The sequence below is a fragment of the Papaver somniferum genome, unplaced genomic scaffold, assembly GCF_003573695.1.
Source record: "Papaver somniferum cultivar HN1 unplaced genomic scaffold, ASM357369v1 unplaced-scaffold_73, whole genome shotgun sequence".
Classification (NCBI taxonomy): Eukaryota; Viridiplantae; Streptophyta; class Magnoliopsida; order Ranunculales; family Papaveraceae; genus Papaver; species Papaver somniferum.
In genome coordinates, this window is record NW_020650193.1 from 167,545 (window position 1) to 190,338 (window position 22,794).

General features: G+C 36.8%; 4 protein-coding genes across 9 annotated transcripts; 1 reads left to right on the forward strand and 3 right to left on the reverse strand.

The window, feature by feature from the left end:
- Window positions 1–814: 814 nt before the first annotated feature.
- Window positions 815–3,232, reverse strand: LOC113344116. Of its 3 annotated transcripts, none has more exons than XM_026588153.1 (4): window positions 3,055–3,232; window positions 2,818–2,922; window positions 1,906–2,038; window positions 815–1,174 (listed from the first exon to the last, which is right to left on the reverse strand). In XM_026588153.1, the coding sequence occupies exons 1-4, from the start codon at window positions 3,130–3,132 to the stop codon at window positions 1,068–1,070; spliced, it is 423 nt and encodes a 140-aa protein (XP_026443938.1). In that variant the 5' UTR covers window positions 3,133–3,232; the 3' UTR covers window positions 815–1,067. The 3 variants fall into 3 exon arrangements, with proteins under 3 accessions (XP_026443938.1, XP_026443939.1, XP_026443940.1); XM_026588154.1 differs by having other exon boundaries at window positions 815–1,163; window positions 3,055–3,230; XM_026588155.1 differs by having other exon boundaries at window positions 815–1,167; window positions 3,055–3,229.
- Window positions 3,233–7,566: 4,334 nt separating this feature from the next.
- LOC113344120 (WAT1-related protein At4g19185-like) lies at window positions 7,567–11,500 on the forward strand. 4 transcript variants are annotated; one of them, XM_026588161.1, is made up of 7 exons: window positions 7,567–7,934; window positions 8,066–8,182; window positions 8,763–9,057; window positions 9,730–9,885; window positions 10,280–10,431; window positions 10,552–10,802; window positions 10,972–11,500. In XM_026588161.1, exons 1-6 carry the CDS (start codon window positions 7,666–7,668, stop codon window positions 10,760–10,762), a joined length of 1,200 nt encoding a protein of 399 aa, XP_026443946.1. In that variant the 5' UTR covers window positions 7,567–7,665; the 3' UTR covers window positions 10,763–10,802; window positions 10,972–11,500. The 4 variants fall into 4 exon arrangements, with proteins under 4 accessions (XP_026443946.1, XP_026443944.1, XP_026443943.1 ...); XM_026588159.1 differs by having other exon boundaries at window positions 7,795–7,934; window positions 8,768–9,057; XM_026588158.1 differs by having other exon boundaries at window positions 7,796–7,934; window positions 8,082–8,182.
- LOC113344118 (DNA-binding protein SMUBP-2-like) lies at window positions 11,473–16,579 on the reverse strand. Its single transcript, XM_026588156.1, has 7 exons — window positions 15,580–16,579; window positions 14,965–15,315; window positions 14,584–14,867; window positions 12,744–13,781; window positions 12,476–12,644; window positions 12,006–12,163; window positions 11,473–11,925 (listed from the first exon to the last, which is right to left on the reverse strand). Exons 1-7 carry the CDS (start codon window positions 16,385–16,387, stop codon window positions 11,683–11,685), a joined length of 3,051 nt encoding a protein of 1,016 aa, XP_026443941.1. The 5' UTR covers window positions 16,388–16,579; the 3' UTR covers window positions 11,473–11,682.
- Window positions 16,580–16,943: 364 nt separating this feature from the next.
- LOC113344119 (protein root UVB sensitive 1, chloroplastic-like) lies at window positions 16,944–21,557 on the reverse strand. Its single transcript, XM_026588157.1, has 8 exons — window positions 21,409–21,557; window positions 20,322–21,219; window positions 19,843–20,118; window positions 19,510–19,566; window positions 19,071–19,269; window positions 18,095–18,210; window positions 17,827–18,015; window positions 16,944–17,710 (listed from the first exon to the last, which is right to left on the reverse strand). The coding sequence occupies exons 2-8, from the start codon at window positions 21,144–21,146 to the stop codon at window positions 17,432–17,434; spliced, it is 1,941 nt and encodes a 646-aa protein (XP_026443942.1). The 5' UTR covers window positions 21,147–21,219; window positions 21,409–21,557; the 3' UTR covers window positions 16,944–17,431.
- Between the last annotated feature and the right edge of the window lie 1,237 nt (window positions 21,558–22,794).

A 22,794-nucleotide genomic window follows, 5' to 3' on the forward strand; every position in this document is an offset into this window, starting at 1 on the left:
TTAGGAAAATAGGGTTCATCCTAGTCAACTAACAGTGGCTAACGGTCAAACTGATGGTCAAAGTCAACTAACAGTCAACGTATAGTCAAGTTCAAAGTCCTGGTCAAATAGTTAACTGAGTCAAATCGGGTCAAGGGTCCAAATCAGGTCAACTCAGGGAATCGGTGAGTCGACTCGGTCCACAAGACTGATTCAGGTTATACAAGCCAAGGCCCTTGCACAGGCCAAAAGTTGAACTGCACCATAATTGTGCATCACAAGATTCAACATACGGACTAAGCTTAAACTGAGCAACCATTCCTCCCTTCCATAGCCTCATTTCCAACTCTACTTCATTAACACCTCAATTCTAAATACATTCATTTAAAGAAAAATTTAAAACTCAAATACAATTACAAACTAAGCCCAAATGACGGGAAAGCACAATTATGGTGTAGTTCAACTTTTGGCCTGTAATTGTATTTGAAAAAAATTAGTTCGTAACCGGAAATATAAGTAACCGGACACAAAGTCGTTACGAATTTCTGTTACGAATCCGGGAATTTGGTGTAGTGTATATATTGTCTCGATTTTATATCTATAGTCAATCACACAAGTTATCTTGTTTTCGTATTGTCTCGTTCTCGTATCCATAGACGATCACACGAAGTGTGAACCGATTAGTTGTATTGTCTCGACTCATTCCATAAACAATCACTTTCGGATAAAGGACTTATAGATGGAAAAGTTTTAGATTGAGGTATATTTGGGTACCCTCGTCTTTTCATGGTTAATAAAATCCTTGAAGGTTTTGCAACATTAAGTCATGGACTCATCCATCTTCAACATACTAAACATTCAATTCAACAATATGATACCATATTATGATAGTTTTACACACACATACATCAAACTTCTTATTCTAGGCTCAAATTGCAATTCCTTCGTAGTTAAATTGCAATAATAAAGCATATTAAATAGGTTTACAATGTTAATCTTAATAGGGAAAAAACAAAATAAGTGCAAAAGGTCCAATTTACTTGCACGTCGGTTTCAATACTTCTGCTAGTTAGCTTTAGGTTTTTATGCTAGTGCAGATTTGACTGCTGAAATAAGATCGCCAACCGTAATGACTTTAGATAAGTCGATATTATCAAACTCATCAAAAAGGTCGATTCCAAGTGCTTCCTCAAAAATGTTCCGAAGCGTTGTTGTAAGTTTTGGAGGACAAAAACACATATATCAGTAAATGTTGTATAATGTTTAAAAAAAATAGAAACCAAATGCTATATAAAATCTTCTGGTATGACGTGGCTGCTCCATATCCTCTCAACCGAATAAGTAGACATATCCTTTGCTATGAAACATGTGAGACTATTGAACAAATAAAAATTAAATGTTATATATTTTTCCCAAATTGTCACTAATTTGCCCTTACTTTGGAATCATACCATACCATTAATTTTCATCGAAATTAGTAAATGGATAATTAATCTAATTTTTAAATCCACTTTATGGAGGATAAATACTCTATCCCAAATAAATTACAACGGGATCCGTAATTTACACTAAATATAGAAACTAAAAACTAGGTGCCTTAAATTTTTAGGAAGCTATCAATATGGGTAGATTTGGAAAAAAAAATTATTCTCTATGTTATTTCTTAATTTACGTAAAAAACTCTACAACGTCAAGTAAAATGGAATGGAGGAGTATAATTATTTTTTTGTAAGAAGTTCATGGAATAATCTTAAGCCAAAAAAATTTGCGTAAAAAACTCTACAACGTCAAGTAAAATTGAACGGAGGGAATATAATTTTTTTTAAGAAGTTCATGGAATAATCTTAAGCCACAAAAATAAAAAATGAAACTATACCATAAGAAATGAAATTATATAATTTAAGCTAAGCATAGGGATTTTAGTACCTAAGAGATCGTCACTATGAGCATTAAGTTCTCCAAAATAAATCTCTGGGGTAATGTCATCAGTCGTCCAATCAAGTTCCTCCAGACGTTCTTCAAAATGCTCTTTTACTAACTTAAGAACTATCTCAGATACCTGGAAATCACATTATATACCATTTAAAATGAACACATATATTTATATACACTAGTAAGAACATATGTGTGATGCATATACTTGAATTTCTCTCATTTAACAATATTTAAATTTGAAAACAGTGAATTTTTTTGCATAAATAAAAATTTATTTTTTTATTTGTACTCGTTACGTAGATAATTCAAGGAGTTTTTGAAATATATAATTTTTATAAAATTTGGATGCATATTTTGGAAGATAGGAGCCGTTGCTTGTTGGGCTTGTCGTTTTTTCCAGTGATCTATGCAATGAAGGAATTAAAAAAGGGGTCAGGCATGCTGCTTCTGATGAAGTTATTAAATATTGTGACTTGATTTTAAAGTCATGGCATTTTTGTAGATATGAACCTTTTCAAGGGTTTTTTTAATCCAGTCTTATTATACATCTCTACCCCTAAATTTTGAGTGAAATCATACGGTACTCTTAAAAGAACTTAGTAATTAAAATGAGGATAACTTAGTAATTTAGGGGTCACCTATCAAAATTGTCGTTCCTTCATATTATAATTAAGATTAAGATAGAAAAGAAGTTTAAAGTTTTGTTAATGATTGATTATTTTTAGGAAATTGATATAAAATGCATATGTTTTGAAGTAAAGACTAAAGTGATCGTTAAAATCTCGTTATCGTACGCTTATTTTGTACTAAATTTGAAAATTAGTGTATTACTTCACTCGAACTAAAATTAATTTGACACTATAAATGAAACAATATATATAAGCATAGGATTTTAATAGGTACCGAATTCTTATCCCCATCAGCTCCAAGATTTTGAGCTATATCTGAACTGCCAGTAACGATCTTGATGACCTTATTGTTATCTTCAGCTGCATGTCGTCCCCGGATCTGCTTACACAAAACATTCAGAAAACTAATTATTCAACCTTAATTTATTATATACTAACCTACCAAACAAATTTAAAGTCATGGCCACGGGACAGACTTGTACTTTGGATATAATTTAGTTGCAGAACTTACGCTTACGGCATGGGAAACTTGGAGGCCGGCTATGGCGACCAGAGCCATCAATAAACAATTAATTATGAAACGCTTCATGGATGGAGTCTTGAGTCTAAATGGTGAAGATGATCCTTTCCTTGGTTGGTTTCTGATTGGTAAAGAAAAACAGAAATCTTTTTATAAGTGGATACCTCCAGTGAATAAATGAAATAAAGCATTCTGGTCCATCCATTATTAATCAGTGCAACTACCCCTGGGAACGGACATTAATTGACTAACTTATCAATCCAGATCAAGAACTTAATACCATCCATATTGCATGGTGTCGTGATAAAGTAAGGATATGGTTAAGTGCGTGGCAGCCACTTCACCATGAATCAAGTTATTAGTAGGTAACATTTGCTATATATCATGCATCGTGACATTGGGACATTCACGAATATCCGCGAAAAACATCTACATATATATGTAAATGGTATCTATCCGGCAGGGGAGTATATTTTAATCAATAATCAGAGCCTACTGCATGTTCTAATGAAGTGATTTGTGATCCAAATGGACGATGAATGGGTTGTTAATCGTATTAACAGTTTATCCAAATTGATATTTCAACTCATGATACTAACAATTTCAAATTGCATGTAGATGCTTCAGTTTTACCTAATAATCATATTTATTTTGTAACAACAACATCATCAATTTGGGCGAGAAACGTAATACTAATACATGCTGAAATGTTAGCCTTATTTAAAGCTCTTAGCTGGTTATAAATACAATTATATCCACTCCAACTGTAAAAACTAAAAAGTGAGTAGGTGGTTTGTACGGGTCTATAAATAGTGTCTTGGATTGCTAGCTCTTTGTTGTTTGTCTGTATTAGTCTGTTACATAGTCGAATATAAGTGTTCGGTACGTTTTAGAGTCGATAATAAAACAGCTGACCAGCTTGTTAAGTTTGCAAGGTCTCAGGTTCGTAATATGCAATGGTGGTACAATCCTCTGTTGGTTCTCCGATCTTCTTTATCTGGACCTATCTAATATCTGTTTCAATAAATGAAAGTTTCGTTTCTTCAAAACTAAAATAAAATTGGGTTGTTAATTTTCACTAGTAAAATGTTGCTAGTTTATACTTATACTAGTAAAAATTGCGAACATATATAATAGACCCAAATTTATCTATAGATTCTAGCTACTAGTGTCAACAATCTATGGATACTAGTATCAACAGTTTATTTTATCTTTCTTTTTTTTCAAAGAAGAAAGTAATCACGCAATGGACCTGGTTGTGACAACAGCGGTTATATTATTAGTAGAAATTGACGTTTTGTCTCATATTAGTTGGGCTTTAGACAGTATAGTCCACGCCTTCCAAGCCCAATGCTCGTTAGTCCAAATTTCCCCCCGCACAAACAATTTAGTTCAAAACTGGACGAGTTAGTTCAAATTTTTCCCAATTCACAAAATCATCCTTTTTCTTATTACCCTAGCTAAATACCTTGTTCACTTTTACGCATACAGATTAAAAGAGAGAGAGAGAGTTTAGAAATTTTACGTCTGAGATCTTTGGCAGTGATGTGATTTGGATTTTATTCTTCATGATTTCTCGTTTTAGAGAGAAAGATTCTGAGTTCTTCATCTAATTTTCTTCTGCTGCTGCTACTAATTCACTAATCTTCATCACTTGATTCGAGTTTTTCGAATGTCATCAACTATTCGACAGACAGATCTTGTAAGTTTTCTTATTATTTTGACTTTTTTGGGTTTCTTTTGTGAAATTGTGCAGCTATTTGTTCACTTTAAGCTAATTAATCAAGGGATAAAATAGTTGTATCCAAGAAATTTGGATTGAGACTTCTCTGGTTCGTTTATTGTAATTATTAATGGATGACAACGACTCTGTATGTTATTTTTTTGTTGGTTACATTTCTCTCAGTTTTTCTTATTATTTTGCTTTATGCTAAATTTATGTGCTTTGTTGCAGACATTTACAAATACTACCGGTTAGGAGAAAGCAAAATGGTTACTCAACATGCTAAAAGGTACAAAACAACTTCAATCTAATTCCACTTCCATTATTTTCATTTACATAAAATGCAAAAGTACATTTTGATTCTCTTTCATCCTATAATTCTTTGTCACTGATTAATTTCTTTATGTTTGTTTAGTTGGGGTGTATTTTACATATTTGTTATTAAGTTAGGATAATACTTCTTTTTTTTAGTTTGGTCACAAAGTTGAGTTAGACATTGGTCTCTTGCAGTAAAATTAGTTTACTCTGCGATCAATTTTATCCTAGCATTAAACATTTTTATACTGATAACGTGAAGACACATTAGCTTGTTTTTCTTTGATTTTTGGTTAATATTGATGCCGAGAAATCAATTCCAAATTATGATGTCCCCGCAGGTTAAACAGGTGACTAATGACTTTGAATGACTATGAGATTATGATAAAGTAACAATGTCACTTTAGGATCAGAGAGGTCCCTTAGATTTAAAGACTTATTCACGTTCTCCGTGTGAGCACTGTCGAATAGGCAATAGAGTATAACTAATGTGTGCAGCTTTTTGTAGTGTTGCTGATCGTTTTCTTTTGGTTGGTGTTTTATTTGGGAGACCTACCTAACCATGACAAGACTATAATTGTGAGATATCTTATGGTCACCTGCTCTGTGCTTCCAAAATGTTCACATTTCAAAATTGCTACTCGTATTTGATTACAATTTTAATCTTATTGACTTTGGTCCATTTTAAGTGCACAGCTTGCAAAACGTAGGTCTTTATGAAGCCATTTTTTTTACTCTTTCAACCTAACAATTGTACAGGTTGATCTGTCTTGACTCAATATCTAATTCGCATGATTCTTATCTAATGTGCACATAGGTGTACACCTATTAATTAATGAGGAATGATCCCCTCACACCCTATTAGTTGTATCTCTATTGATTGTTAATGCGTGCACATGTTGATCGGATCTCAGTATAACTTCCCATGGATAATCTCTAAGTACTCTTCTGAACGTGTGGTTCTGTTACTATTTGGATTTATTAGACTAACCTCTCCAACAGGAAAATCCTGAGCATCTTTCATTGATCATATATAATTAGTGCTCCACTCATACATTTGGTTTCTTTACATAATGAGGCATTAAAATTAAGTTTAGTGAAACCCTCCATGAGGGCTTTCCACTGAACAGCTGCTCCTTCCTTATAATTTTTAATCCTCTTTGAGTTTATTTTTGCAGTGTTGTCATTCCAATCCTGGATTGACTGTGTATTGTCTTGCTAACCTGCACTTGCATGCACATCATCAAAAACCAAGGCACATCTCATTTTCCAGATTTGCTACATAGTATGGCTAACACATATCATAACAGTAAGATTAATCCTTAGACTACAATTTGGACCAGTATTAAACCAGCTGGTTATCCAATCAATTAGAGTTATCCCAGATCCTAAACTTTTAAGAGGAAAATCCATTGCATTCCAGATTTGTGTACCTATATCACATTTAAAGAAAAAGTGATCCACAGTTTCAGTATCTTTTTCACACAGGGGACACATAGTTCCAACATTATGCATATATCTAGCAAGCCTATATCTTACATGAGACAACCATGCAAGCATTTCCATAAAAAATGTAAGATTTTAGGAAGCAGGGCATTTTCCAAAATTGTACCCAAAGAAAGTTAATGGGACAATCAGTTAAGTTATTTTCCTTTTAAGTGAAGACTTTTTTTTCTTTCTCAATTTTCTTGCCTAATTCCTGTTACAAATGAACCTTGCACTTCGTCAGCCTAGACTTTTCTATATTAAACTTTACTTTATAATATATACATTTTTGATATTGCAGTATATAGAATTCATTTTCCAAATTGAATGAATTTCTGGTGTTTTAATATAGTTATATGGTGGTGTATCAGATTTTTTTTTCTTTCTTAGTTATGATCTTCAGGAATAAAATATGTTCCTGCTGAACATTGATTCGCCACTGCACTTAAGAGCATCTCCAAGAGAATGTGCAAAAAATCTTATGTGGATTTTTTACTCCTTTTATTTATGAAGTCTACACATAGAGTAAATATATGACCTCATATCTGAAAAACCATATCCAACAGTGAGAATTTCAACCCTTAGAATTAAAAGAAAAATTAGTTAAAAACATGACGTGGAGTTGCAACCAGAGGTGTAGATAACACTTTCTTGAAGACCTTCATATTTAGTAATTGGTCCCTCCTAACTTGTAGGACCATATTGTTGGAGATGGATTTATGCCAAAGGGGATCTAAAATCCCACGTGTCATTCAAAATAAATAAATCTATCTTGAGAAGCTCTAAGAGTTATTTTTTTTTGACCTAATTCGGAAATTAGGTTAGTAAAAGTAAATTTTTGGTTACTTTCCTTTTTTACTTCTGACTTCTAATAATTACTTTTGCTACTGCAAACCTTTTGGGGTAACCCCAGATCTTCAAATTTAGGTCAAGGTGTATGACTTTCACTTAGTGGATTGGGCTTGGCAATGAGGGAGGAGACAGACAGACAGACAGCTGAACCAAAACAACACTTCACTTCAAGTCTACGCAAGAGAAAGACTCTTGATCAATTGGGGAAATTAAGATTAAGCCCCCGTATGATTTCAATGGCAGCAGCAGCAGTTGAGAAAGAAACAATATGGAAAGCTCATGGAGCATTAGTGATGGTACAGATGTTATACGGAGGTTATCATATCATAACAACTATTGCTCTCAATGTTGGTATCAATCAGATTGTATTCTGTGTTTATCGTGATCTTATTGCTCTTTCTATACTCGCACCTGTTGCTTACTTTCGCGAGAAAAGGATTCGTCTTCCTATCAATTCTCAGCTGCTAATCTCATTCTTCTTCCTCGGATTAACTGGGTATGTAAATTGTAATCAAATTAAAACCCCCCCATTCTTCAAATTTCATTTTGTTTTTAATGATTTCATGTGATTTGAGCAAAACCCGTTATTCAATTTTGTTAAAATTCATTCATTCTAATCATGACTAGGGTATTTGGGAATCAGCTGTTGTTCTTAATGGGGCTTGGCTATACAAATCCAACTTATGCTGCTGCTGTTCAACCTGCAATCCCTGTGTTTACTTTTGTTTTTGCTGTTTTCATGGGGTAAATTCTCAAATTTCCTCGTTTTTGCTTCTTTTATTTTGATTTTTTTTTTTTGGGTAAGATTTGATACTAGCATGAAGTAAGAGATCTAGTGAGTTTATGTGATTTCAATAGACACTTACTGATTTATGTTATCTGGGTCAGACACATTACTTGCATATACGATTGATTCAACTAGGCGGGTTTGATTCAACTAGGAGTAGAGTTCCTGGCACATTCCCATTCTAGTGTTTGGTTTATGGATACAAGTGTTTGTCTATAAGTAGGAATCACAAACCCGCCTCCACCAATGCTTTCCCTAAGTCGGGGAATGGGATTCCTGACTTAAATGGCGAGGCCTTTGATATGCAATTACCTGTAAAACAAGCTTGCTCTTTTGGGGATGCGTTAAGATGTGTAGCTTCCAGGTTCAAGCATGGTGGAACTCATGCTCTGTAGAAATCCTTTATCTGTATGTTTGCGGATTAAATTTATGTAAACATATGAACCTGGACCTGTGATACATTTATTATCTATCTTGTCTACACTATGAATTTATTTGTTTATTATTCCCAATCCTAAATTCTTCTGTCTTGTTCAGTACAGAAACAGTGAACTTGCTCAAAATCGAAGGCCAACTCAAGGTGGGCGGCACACTAGTATGTGTTTCTGGAGCTATACTAATGGTTTTATTCAAGGGCCCAGCCATATTCGGAGACGACGGCGATACATCGTTGCATGGAGCAGCAACAAGTGACATAATTGCTCAAGCTCAACCAGAACCTGATGGATTGTTCATATCTGGTTTATTGGAACTTGGCCTTAGCCAATTTCGTATTGGGATGTTTTGCTTACTCGGAAACTGCATGTGCATGGCTACTTATCTATCCTTACAGGTAACTAGATGATGCATATACTAACAAAGATTGGAATTGCCTGACTTGTGAAATATGCCGAATGAGGTGTAATAGTGTTCGATGGACGTTTTAGAATGTTCAACTCTCTATTTGTTGCATCGTCACTAGGGTATACTATTACTATTAGTATCCTATTTATATGCCATCGGACACTGTGATTCCAATCTTTACAATGAAAAAATCTTCCTGTATCAGCTAGTGATCACTTAATGATTAGACCGTTTTAGCAGTTTTCTATTGATTAGTGCAGCTGTGTCATACTCCATTTAGAAGCATAAATGGACCACACTCGTTCCTTAATAAAAAGGAAAAATAAAGTGGGTTTTCAACATGAAACTGAATCTCACCTCTCTAAATTCTTTTAGAATGCATATGAACTTTGTCCGTTCCTGCAATATCCATGACACCTTTACTTAGGTACTAGGCTCCTCTACGCACCATTTCTTTAAGATATTGATATTGTGCCTAGTTGATATTATGCTTTGAGGTGTTGCATATTTTTATGTCGTTTGACCATGTGGAGATGTGCTCGATAACTTGGTTACTACAGAAAACCATCGACTTGCTATGTGCTATTTGTCTTCCGTGTGCAAATAAACATATTAAATTAAAATTAAGTATGGTGTTTGTGCATTGCTGGAAAATTTTCAGGCTCCGCTGTTATTGAAGTATCCTGCCAGCTTATCGGTCACTGCATATTCATACTTTTTTGGTGCAATGCTAATGGTTGTTGCTGGATTATTTTCAACCAACGGAAATACTGTCTGGACTTTAACGCAATCTGAGTTAATTGCAGTTTTATATGCTGTAAGTAATATCTAAAATTACATTTCAGTTAATTATGTTGATATTATTTAAGTTCAGTATGCAGTTTTAATACTTGTAACTGTGTTGTAAGTGGCTTTGCTTCGGTGACTCGTTGAATGCACTCTGCTTGATGAATACATTATTATTAGGGTTTCTTTCATGCGGTGCAAACTAGTTTAGGTTAGAAACAACAAGGTTTCTTTTGTGGGTTTTATCTCTGACTGTGAAGGTGGCTTATCTTATTTCCATTTATTAAAGCAAAAACTACGGTGAAGTTTCATTTGTAAGTAAGCATATATGAATTCTGGGAAGTTTTTGTATCATGCATTGGATATTTAGATGCAAAAAAAGAATAGAAACTGAAATTAGCCTTCTTTATTGATGTTTTCGGTAGGGAATTGTTGCATCTGCTGTTAACTATGGAATCTTGACATGGTCTAATAAGATTTTGGGACCAGCGCTGGTGGCTCTCTACAACCCCCTTCAACCTGCTGCATCTGCTTTGTTGTCAAGGATTTTCCTGGGAAGCGCTATTTATCTTGGAAGGTATTACTCAACCCTTGCAAATATCGAATACGACCACAGCATAGGCGTATTGATAATGTGTAGATTCTCATTAAGTATTAAAGGCTAAAACTAACTTGTTTGACTTCCATGTGCAAACAGCATTGCAGGTGGATTTTTAATCATTGCTGGACTGTATATGGTAACCTGGGCATCCTACAGAGAGAGACAAGCATTAGCTGGGATAATCAGTCATGTCAACCGTGATGTGGAACCTCTTATCCACAGAGATTTACCACTCAACAAGGTTTCCTACCAGAAAGGACACATTTTCTCGGGCCCCTCTACCACATCACTGAAAGCCAAAGATTGAGGAACACAAAGCATATCGATGTTGTCTGTTTCTAAATTTTGTAAGTCCGTAGTATCTCGTACATGAAATTTCATTCATAACAAATTTCTTTTTCCAGATGTGCAATTCTTACTGTTTTAACAGGTTATATTCTTGTCAATTTCTCATAATCCTTACTCTTGTTATTATGTTTCATAGACATGTTTTGTAACACTGGCTTCTTTCTCCAGTTTCTCCTCGTTTGGCATCAGCTGAAGACTGAGCTGAAGATTCTTACAAGCTGCTCAAGGCCAACTCAAACGTATCTCAACAGCTCACAGAAGCGCTTACTGAATGAAGAGGTTTAACAGAAGCTAGGTTGGCGACCTCCAGCTTCAGCGTCAACCTGCTGTACTTACATTTCCAGTTCTTGTTAAAATTTAGATGCTAGGTAGAGTTCTAAAGTTGAAACTTGGTGCCGGACAACAGTGTCCAATGCGTTTAGTCGGTCATTTTTCAGTTATCATACAAGTTGCAGCAAACCAGAAATTTTCAATGTAGTCATACTAATAAACAGACAGATTCTATTTCTTGGAATGACTTTATAAAGCTGGATTTATACAAACAGCTCAGGCCAGATGACTTTGAAGATGAAATCCCTGTACAAGGCCTCTGAATGAACAAAGATTCATGGTTTTAGTACATGGAAGAGGGAGCACATATCGGCCATTTGTAGATCCCATATAATTCAATTGATGAAATGAAATGTGAATATCCTGTAATTTTTGTATGTATATAGACAGTTATGAATAACAATGACCAGAATACAAATGGATGTGGCGGGTAGTGCTGGAGGAATAATGAAGTATTTACTGTATGTCCTCCCAAATAATAATCAACAATAAATACAGAAATATAGTACAAGGAGTGTCAGATAAGACTGAAGAGGTTCACGGCATCCATCAGCTAATGGAAGGCAACATTGGGTTCATGTTAAAACCAGACCCACCAAAAGTTCCAGGGTCAGCATGCTTCACTCTACCGAAGTGGCGGATATGACGCAGGAGCCTGGCTAGGAAGGTGTTGTGGCATATGGTTGAGCTATCACAAACAACAGTTACATGTTTGCGAGCTCTGGTAATGGCAACATTCATTCTCCTACTGTCACCCAGGAATCCGACTGCTCCCAATGTGTTTGACCGAACCTAAGAGAAGAATGTCAAAACTTTTTCTTGGAAAGAATGAGAACAAATCGAAAATAAAAAGCTAGTGTAGGCTGGCATACCATTGATATAATGACTGCATCTGCCTCCCGACCCTGGAAGCTGTCCACAGTTGCAACCTCAACACCTGATGCTTCTGGAAGGTCATATAGTTTTTCCCTCAAGAGCTGTACTTGAGCTACGTAAGGAGATTGAACGACAATCTCGTCTGGACTAACTCCTGCAAATCATCATCACTCAAACTCAGTTAATTGGACCACGACATTACGCTCAAACAAAACCAATCATGTTTCCCTAACACCAGTAGAAGTGCAGGTCGATGCATCAGGTGGATTTCTCATGGACCTACAATGTTTTTCAACACATTAATATAAGCCATTTCATCCCCCCTATGAGGTGTACAAAACTATATCGAAAGACATCATGCACCTTTTATTCTTAAGCAAAATACACAGGTGAAAAAAGAGAGTATACAAGACAACAACAGCTGTCAGTTCTTCACATATATCTTAGCAGCTAGGAGATAACATACCAGCATAAATCAATGATAGGACATGTTCTACGACAATATCTGCTTCCCCTTCGTTATAAAATGAGCCAGTGCCAGCTGGATCTAGATGCTCTTCGCAGCCAACAGACAGACTACCATATGGCATTCGTGTGTCCAGCAACAGCAACGGGCACGAAGTTATCCATGTAGTCTGGAAGGCAGAAAGTCAGATTTAGATTGAGCAATAATGCTTAAATAAACTTAGAAAATAGAGACTACATTTCAAAGCAAATAACCAATGTGGAAATACCTTGACAAATGGAGAATCTACAAGAAGATGTGAGGAAACAGCTGGAGATGACCGTAATAGTTCATCATACATCTCTTTTGATGCCCAGCTAGCTATAGCACCATTCATCCGGTATTGCATTGTCAACTTGGTAGCAAGAATCCCTTCGTGCAAATTCGATGCTCTCTCCATTAGAGAAATTCCAAGCCCACCATCCAATGCATTTCTTGATAAAACAACTGGGGCAAGCTGGCATTGGTCCCCAGCAAGGATACAACGTTTCGCTTGCAAAATTGGGATCCAACAAGATGGTTCAATAGCTTGCCCTGCTTCATCTATAACAACAAGATCAAATGTATCGAGTCTCCGTATCAAAGGATCAGCTGCACCAGTATTCGTGCATAAAACAACTTCAGCGGTGGATAATACTTCCTTAACAATCTCCTTCTCTTTCTTCTTCAGGGACTTCCCAAGTTGTTTTAAAAGCTGGCGTATACCTGCAGCTAAAGAATCATCATCCAAACAATATCTCAAATCCCTTCTTAGATTTGCTTTTTTCCTTTCAAATTCATTCACGAAATCGGAAAGCCTAAACTTTACTATCTCCGCCAAAGATTTTGATGCCACTGATGCAGATATTCGAGCTGGATTTCCCACACGTACAATGTTTAATCCAGCATCAGAAAGCTTTTCTACCATGTTATCTACAGCGGCATTAGTAGGTGCTGTCACAAGGACCCTTTCACCTCGTTGAACAGAAAGAGCAATCACTTCCTTAAGAAGACCTGTCTTCCCAGTACCTGGAGGACCTTGGATCACCAGAACTGGGCGTTTCTTGTTTAAGCCTAAGGCAATTGCTTTGAGTTGGGAATCGTCGTAAACTCCACGATCAGGTAGTAGGACATCCACTTTTTCTTCTGCGGTCCAATCTGCCAAATTATTCTGCTCCATCCATGCAACGTCTTCTTTTTCTCCAAAAAGAGTAGCTACTATAGCTTTTGAAGGATTTTTCTTCTGCAAACCGTTCTTCTGCAGAAGCATTAGAGCTTCACAATTGCGCTGCAAAAGAAAGATAAATACAGAATAGAAATTAAATCATCATGACCAAATGGGATGTTCATGAACTACACTGAGATATGATATATAGTGACACTCAGATACATCATCAACTTGCATCTGCATCATTGTTGGATGCGTACACATAAAAAACAGTTACCAAATCAATGTCTATTCACTGGTAGCATAGAAATTTCTAGTTATTCTTGACAGTTTAGAAAATAGAAACTTGGAATCCCTTGTTGAACCAATTTTAAAAACTCAATGAGTGCCTCCCTAACTAGATGATCATGGTATATCCCAGGAAATGTTGCTAACTAGAGAACTAGTGGAGATCACAAAGAAAATCATGTGACAATTGAGGCAATTTGCCAATAATCTTAATCAACAAAAACATGCTGGCCGTGAGGTTGCCAAACTGATCATAGGTTGAAGTTATACCAAATTGATAAAATCAGGTGAGGCAACGGTCTCTTATTTAGCGACCCAAAGAACCAATTCATGTAGAATCTACGGAAGCTTATAATAATGCTTGCATATGCAAATGGAATTCCAGCTATAAATATGCACAAAAACCTGTGTATACCAAGGACAGCCTAGAATCCTCACTGATTGATGGGCCAAGTTTCTCACCACAGAATGAGAACCAGTGCAACGAAATATGAACTAACAGATAAGCACAATTTTCTTGAAGTTCTTGGCTACCACCCAAACTGCACTACTGTTTTCTGATGTACTTTTTACACTAACCCAAATTAAAATGAGCTAACAATTGCACAACAGATTAAGGTGGGAATTTGAATACCTCATACGTGAGTGCATCAGCTAATCCAGGAATACGATCAATGCGGACACTCTTACCAAAGAGCTTAGAAAAGGTGGGATCACCATGCCGCGATTCCAGAGCAACGCTGATGCTACACCCGTCCTCCCCTAAATTGTTAATGACACCCTGCATGCAAGAGGTTGCACCACCACCTCTGCTATCACAGGTTCTGACACAAACCATGTCCCCTGGGGAGAGTGTGGTAGGTGGCAATCGATGGTACCCTTCAGCCCTGAACAAAACCAGATGCATCCCCCCTAGACCTGTATAGATCACATAAACTTAGATAGGTTAGATCAACATACAACTAAAAACACACAAATGTAAGCACAAGATATAACGATAGATAGATGAGGCAACCTGTGGAAGAGCTGACAGCATGCAGATTGCAAATGGTGTCGCAAAGCTCTTGTTGAGACTGGCCATGAGTAACCAAGTACTCAATGGGCTTTGAAGAATCAGATTTACTTGACGAAGATGTTCCTGTAACCTCGTCAGTAGAGGATGGTGGTGTAGGTACGGCATTCAACTCCTCATGAGTAAACTCTAGCTCTGCGTCCCTCTCAATTCGAAGGAGATCAGACATGGTTTTCACAAAGTTGTCAATTTTGCTCTGTACTGCCTTGGCCTTGTCCATCTCCATCCCAAGTCCACTATGCACCTGTTTTGTTTTTGTTCGAGGAATCTTCCTAGCAATGGCTCTATGCTCAGCTGCAAAAGCACATTTAGCTAATGTAAAACATAATATCCATGGGAATATAACCTTTAATAACAGGACCTTAAGCTAATTAACTTCAATGAACTCAATTTCGGATGTACAGCCTATCTAAATTTGAATATTCACTTCTATTGGAAACTTGAAATGAACTTAAGCAAATAGAATTCACACTGAGTGAGATTAGGATGTCAAAGAAGACAAGCACCACCAATAACCAGGAGAGTGTTATGGATAAATTGGAATCACACAGAACATACCTGAGTTGGCGAATTGTTTAAGGAGCTTCCAGGATTCGGTGTTGCGCCAATCCTCGGTGGGTGGGATGAGAGATTTGAGTTGTAGATCAAGGAGCACATGCTTGAGTTCCCTTTGGAAGTGATCAAAGAGTGTTGGGTAGTGAGTGGATGCCTTCAAACACAAGGTTTCAGAACCAAGGGGCATTGGTACACCACTAAGATAAGGTTGAGATTCAATGACAAACGTGAGACCACCTCCACGCAAGACGCGTTGTCTAACATGATCAGAGAAATCAGTATCCTGATTCTGCACAATGTCAGGGGATGCAAAATCCATTGCCATGGATTTCATACCATTACTAATCCATTTAACAACACTTCTCCCTAAATCCTTTTTCCCAAGTGGATCCCCATTTTGATACACACTTTCAACACTCTGTTCATTTTGTTGCTCCACAGAAGGAGAAGACACCAACCTTCTACTCTTCTTCTTTTTAGATGAACTACCACGACTGGTACTAGTACTATTACTGCTGCTGGTACTACTGTTGCTGCTTCTGATGATCAAGTGTTGTTGCTGAAATGGAAAACCCACAAGGGAGTAATAGTAAGGAGTGTTGTGATTGTCTCTGAGAAAATGGATGTGATTGATGAAGGAAGAAGAAGAAGAAGAGCAACACTGCAGGTTATCCTTCTTGTTCTTTTTGTAGTAAATGTTGTTAATATCACTAGCAGTAACAACAGTGGTGCTGTGCTTTACATGGAAAGGGAAGGTTGAAGGCTTTAAAGAAGGATATAAAAAGGAAGAAGATGAAGCAGCTTCCATCATTTCCTCCTCCTCCTCCTAAACTGATAAGATTAAATTGTGTTTAAACCCTGGGCATTCAGAGTTCTAAACTAAAACTCTCAAGAACAAGAAGAATGCTGACTTCTTTCTGTCTCACATTTTTCATTTCTTTACTTCTGAATTTATTAAAATTTGAGAGATAGATGTTATGTGGTGAAGGAAGAAGCAACAAAACACATTCTTTTTTATGTGAATGAATTTTCAGAGAAGAAAAGATATAGAATAATAAAGAAAAAGGATGTGGCTGGAGGAGGTCCAAGAGAGTTGGAAATGGTGAAAGACAAAAAGAGACAGCGACAAACCCAATATAATAAACCAAATTTGAACAGAGTTTCTGGACTTCCATTTGTGGTTTTCTGCTGACCATCAAAGCAAACTTACCGGAGATTCTTGATGAATCTTTCTTCTTCATGTAGATGATGTTTACTGGTTTGCTAATGCTGCTGTACTTAGCGACTTGGACTGGCAAGGTGTGGAGACTGGAGATATACCGATCGTTGTCGATCAAAAAACAACGAGCCCACAAGCTTGATTTTTCTTTTTTTTTTTTTAAATGAAAATATCTTCGTCCTGTGCACAACACAACACTAACAGTTGTTTACAGTATAACCACCAATTCAATTTCAATTCAGAAATGTATCTGTTCTGGTAATCAGAATAAGATACATGGCACCAATTAAGACGCCAATCGTGTATGTATGTAAGATTATGAGCCATACACGATTGCTCTCTGACCCACCAGTTAAAAAATCGCAAACTTGAATTTGAATACTTTGTGGTCCTCTAAATTTTATACAACAGTGCCATTTTTCAATTAGGCCCGGTCATCCATATCTTGGTTCTCAGATGGATGGTGTAACAGCACCCACTTGCCCGCCTTTCTCCAAGTTTAGCCAATGCACATTTTAAACAAAGATGCCGTGTGTGAAAAGATTGACCCTGAAACCTTAACAACCAGAAAAGCCACTCCTTCTTTCCGAAATGCCCAGATATACATTGAATAACCTGCTTCCAAGGGTTTTACCTTCACTCAGAGGCACCACAATTTTCTAAACGAATCCTGTTAGGTAATGGCCTAGCAATGAGTCCCTCAGTGATCCAACCTGCCGTAGTCCCATCATGTTTAACATGGTCGAATTCCCTATTCACATAATCTAATGATATTTGCAGCTTTCCGCTTGGTCTACAGTCATCTGCAGCACTCTTAGCCTCAATCCCGACGTTTTTCTCAAGCCAGTATAAATAATTGACATGGAACAACGATTTGAGCATGTCTTGTGGTGAGGAGCCCTCTTTAAGTACCACCTGAGATACAGAACAAAAAAGGCCATACAAAATTCAATAATAAATTAGAGACGTAATATAGCAAGTATGATTCGTCTTTTTTAAGAAAGTATCAGCTTAGGCCCATTGGTGCTTACACAGTATAGTCCTTCATGCTCTGTCAATATGTACCCTTCATCTTTGTACAAATCAAACAAGGCTAGTGTGTCTTCCTTGCTGTTGATAACTCCACTAAGCTTGGAGCCAAGCAGCAGTCGCTTCTCAATTTGAACTGCAGCATCCTTGGCTTCGCCAGATAATAACTGCGGTTCTGCTTGAGAAGTGTCCTGCGTGAAAACAAAAAGAAAATGTAAGGGCAATGACGTTGTACTAATAATCTAAGGCAACATTACGCTTACCACTTACTTTAGACATGAGGCTAACATTGATAAGCTGCAGTCCCGAAAAGAGTGGTTCCTCATCATTAACCTCTTTAACAGGAGGAACTTGGCCAGTCAAAAGATACTCGCTGAAGACCAAACCTGTATATCATATCAGACAGAATTTACAATAATACAAAGAGTGAGAACTGAGAACACAAACATATCGGATGGATTTATCTAATCTAACTAATATAAAGAAAAGAAATATTCCATAAAATGGTGGATTGAATTTGGCAGTCAAAATGTAAGGTCATAAAAGTTATCTTGAATAGAATCAACAAATTAAAAGAAAAAAATCATACTATAGATGTTTAAGACAGCGTGGCAACACTAGGTATGTTATTTATTCTGAAAACCTGGATGCTAATGGGAACTTGAGCTTAATAATCAAGTTCCATCGCCTCTGACAATTGCAATATGCACACAAAGTTTACTTACACAATCCATGCCAAAGAAATTCAATTTTCTCTGTAAAAAGAAAACTGGATCATCCATAAACCATCTTAACACCTTTCAGTAAACATTATACTTCACCATAGACTAAGACAAGTGTATATCAGTTCTAAGTACACCGGGTCACATCAATGTTCATGCCCCCCAAAAAGTTTGAACATGAAAAACGAATACCAGAGCCAGTTTAACTTAGCAAAAAGTATTTTTTGTTGCAAGTTAAGGGTCTTAATGCCTTAGAAGACAGATATCATTGAAGGATGATATGACTTTTCACTTTAATGCAGTCGAATGACAGATGGGATTCTAATAGGCTGCCTCAAATATTAAGGATGATGATAAAGAGATTCATCGAGGAACCGTAATAAAAGCTAAACAAATGTTACCATTGAGAGGATCGTAAATGATTAACACGATATGGAGACATTTAATTTAACATTTTAAGCAAGAAAAAGAAGTGTTGGTGTTATACAGAGAACTGTAAATAAGGTTCAGAGAGAAGAGATTACTTGCACGATAGGGATTGAGTGTCCTTAATTGAATTGATTGATATGACTTGAGATTGCAGAACATGTGGACCCCAGTCACCACAAAAAAGGAAGCAAAGGCAAAATACGTGGAGGAGCCAATGCAGTGAGCCAACCCTATACCAAGCATGATACCGATTGACTTGCTCACCATCCCTTGAGCTTCTCCCTTGGCAATTACCTGTAATACGTAATACCTTCGAATTAGGAAACATATATCAACCAACCTGAATCACTGAAAACCACTAAACACAGTATAATATGAAGTACGAGATCAAGAAGATAGAACAGCGCATGAAAGCTAGGCATCAACAACTACAAAAAATCTCATAAATCCTAAGAGGTCTCCATGCTTTGTGAGAGAAAAAAAGAAGAAAAATGCTGAAAACGTATAAATGACTGAGAAGGAAACACATTATACCTCTGCAAAATTCCTCTGAGCAGCAAATCCTGCATAGAAACAGCTCCTAGTAGAAGCCTGCGCAGCAATAGGCCTAATGTTAATATATAATCACTCTTGAAAAGTTTCATAAACACACCGGATTCGAAACCATTTTCTTATGTTCAAATCTGATCTCAGACCCCTGTCAAATAATGACTTAATTTACTCAGGTGAAACAGAAACTCACTTTGTGTGACCTCAGACTACTCTTTAAAGGTTTAAACAATTCTAGATTTTTATTTTAGTGCCCTTCCATAACAATTTAACATAAACGGAAAGAGAAAATATATCAATATGCAGATGAAGGAAGACCTGAATCAAAGAGGCAGCTGATCGACCTGCTCCAGCAGCTGCACCAATGAAAACAAAGAGATGAGGAAATGAAGGAGTCAGAATCTCCAGTCCATAAGCAGTGTTTTCCAAGAGATCCGCACACAACCTCCAGCCCTTTGGATTCACATCGAAATGGCGTCCATACTTGGACAATAATATTTTGCTTAGATACCCAATTCCATCCTTGAGTACCCAACTCACTGCAGCTGCTGTTGGTATTGCACCTTTCCCCAACCCAACGGCATAAAGTAAAGCCTAGAGAAAGAAAAAGAAAGCAAACAGAAAGATTTAGTAATAAGAGAATCATAACAGAAACAAAACTAACCAAGCCTTTAATCCCAAACAAGTTGGGGTACGCTAGAAATGAAACCCATGTCGAAGTTACTAAAACCAAAAGCAGAATAATAATAATAGAATCACTAATGAATTCAGAACATAAGATAGAAGGATGGAGACACCTGGGTAGACAGGACACCGCTGATTTGACTAGCAATGCCTTGGACAGCTCTCCATAGAGAGTACTCCAGGTAATCGTTGCTGACGCTGCTGGGATAACCCTCTGGAAGCATAAGCCGGATAAAAAGTTGTCTGCACTGAGACTGAAAGAAATTGATGAAACCGAGATGCGCTAAAGACTTAAAGGACAAGTTGGTTTCGTCATCAGAAGCAATGATAAAGGCATCCTGCGAAGGGTCGGGGAGGAGTCTGATCCACTTTCCACCTCTCACTTCCCAAATAGCATTATCTTCCTCTTTGTCAGCAATGGTTGCAAGTGCCCAAGTAAATTGGAAAGCCCAAAAACAACCCAAGATGGACATGATAAAGACAGAGGGATCCCGACCATGTTTGTTATCGTCATTCTCATTGCTCCCATTGTCCCCATTGTTGTTATTGTTGTTGTTGTTTCCACTCCCTCCTCCATCATTAAGTTGCAATTCAAATTGAGGCGAAGAATTACTAATAATTGATTTTGTTTCTGAAGAGGTGGTGGTAGTAGTGTTGATTTTGAATAGTGAATTCATCTTATCAAAGAATGGTGGAAAAGGCAGAAACGGTTTTGACATGGACGAGGAAGAATAAACACAGGGAGAAATTCCCAAATTGTTGGGATTGACATGATGATAAGAGACAACAAGTGAAGACCTAGATGATGATGATGGTAACAAAATAGAAGCATATGAAGTAGTTGTTGCTCTAATTGAAGCACTGTTAAGTTGTCGTCTGTTACTGCTGACATTAATCGTGGATAATGACCAACCACAGCACGATGACAAGGACGCCATTACTGCTGCTATTGAGTTTCTTCAAAACAAATGTTCATAAAATCGGCATCCAATAAAATGCTTGAAAATCATCCTGAAATTAATAGAAATTTCCAGACTTAAACTAATTAACAATCTCAAAAAAGAAGAATAAACCAGGGTAATTTTGGTCATTACCATAGATAATCTAATAAATAAGAAAAACCCTAGCTTAGATTCGGTCACTGAGATTTATGCATTCGAAAAGTTTCATAAAGAAAGAGGGAGGTTCAAGGAACAGTACCATTAGCCGAAGAAGTGGTGCTGGTGGTAGCGGCGGCGGACGGTGGTGGAGAAAACCCCTAAACCCCAGACGGCAACAGGATGATGGATGACGCGGGAGAACCCCCTACCGAGAGTCAAGAAATGAAACTGAGAGGTTAGGTGAACACGGGGAACCAAGGAAGATGGATGGAGGTAGTGAGTTGATTTGACTCGGCCTTCTCGTGCTTACTGAGATTGTGGTTATGAGACCTAATTTCGGCCCGGGTCACCGGTCACGCGGTGGATTTTGGACTTGGTAAACTATCAAGGGTAATATTTTGGTGGCCAAGAGCACCTCCAATGCCAGGTGCTAAGGTCATCCTTTCCGGAGGTTTTATCTACAATTTTTGGTATGGGTTGAGAAAAAAAAGAAAACCAACGAAAATTAGCGCAGTTGATTAGGGGTTTGAACTCCCAGGTTATAAGTTAGGAGGTTCAATTTCCGCTACTGGTTAATCAAAAAAAAAAAGAAAAAAAATTCTACATAAATTCCATCTCTATTTCCCAAGATCTTATTTACCTGACTAAATTAGGGCCTACTCACTTAATTTCATCTTTATTTCCCCCACATTAATTCCTAAAACAATCTCATATAAATACTAATCTTTCCATTTTCAGTAAATCCAAAAACATAAAAAAAAAAACTAAACCTAAAAAACTTTCTATTTTCATCATAATCTTTCCAAATTCTCAAAACCTTGATCAATTTTTTTTCATCCTCTTCCCCGACGATCTTCAATCCAACCAAGAAAAAGTTAAATCTCCATCAACCCATTCTATGATTTGCATTTTTTCATTGATTTACATGTTTAAATCTTCGATTTTGAAAATCAAAATCTCTGATTACACCTAAAATCGGTTTATAACATATCGAATAAACCGATTCTGGGTTTTGGTTTCCGCCATGAAGAGCATGGATAGTAATCGGTTTATATAAACCGATTTTAGGGTTAGAAACGAAAGATGAAAATACATCACCCAGAATCTGTTTATAAGTGCTTTAAAATAACCTGATTCTATGTACATTTTTTTCCTTTTAATTATGCGATCCCATAATCGGGTTTTATGTGCTTGTTACTTTACCTATTATGATTGTCTCTTCAGATTCCTTTTCATAATCGGTTTTTATGTATGTATCACATAAACCGATTACTAATGTTTGACACTCATCTATGTTATTGAAGTCAGAATCGGATTACATATGTTTAATTATGTACCTATTATTAACTAGTTGTTTTTATGGTTTTATAAAGATATGGGCTTCGGACACCTAGATTTTTACACTAGAGAGCTCACCTTGGAGGATATTCTTAGGGAACCACAAAGAGTGCCAGAAAAAAGCCTCTACAAGTTCGCTTATGGGGGT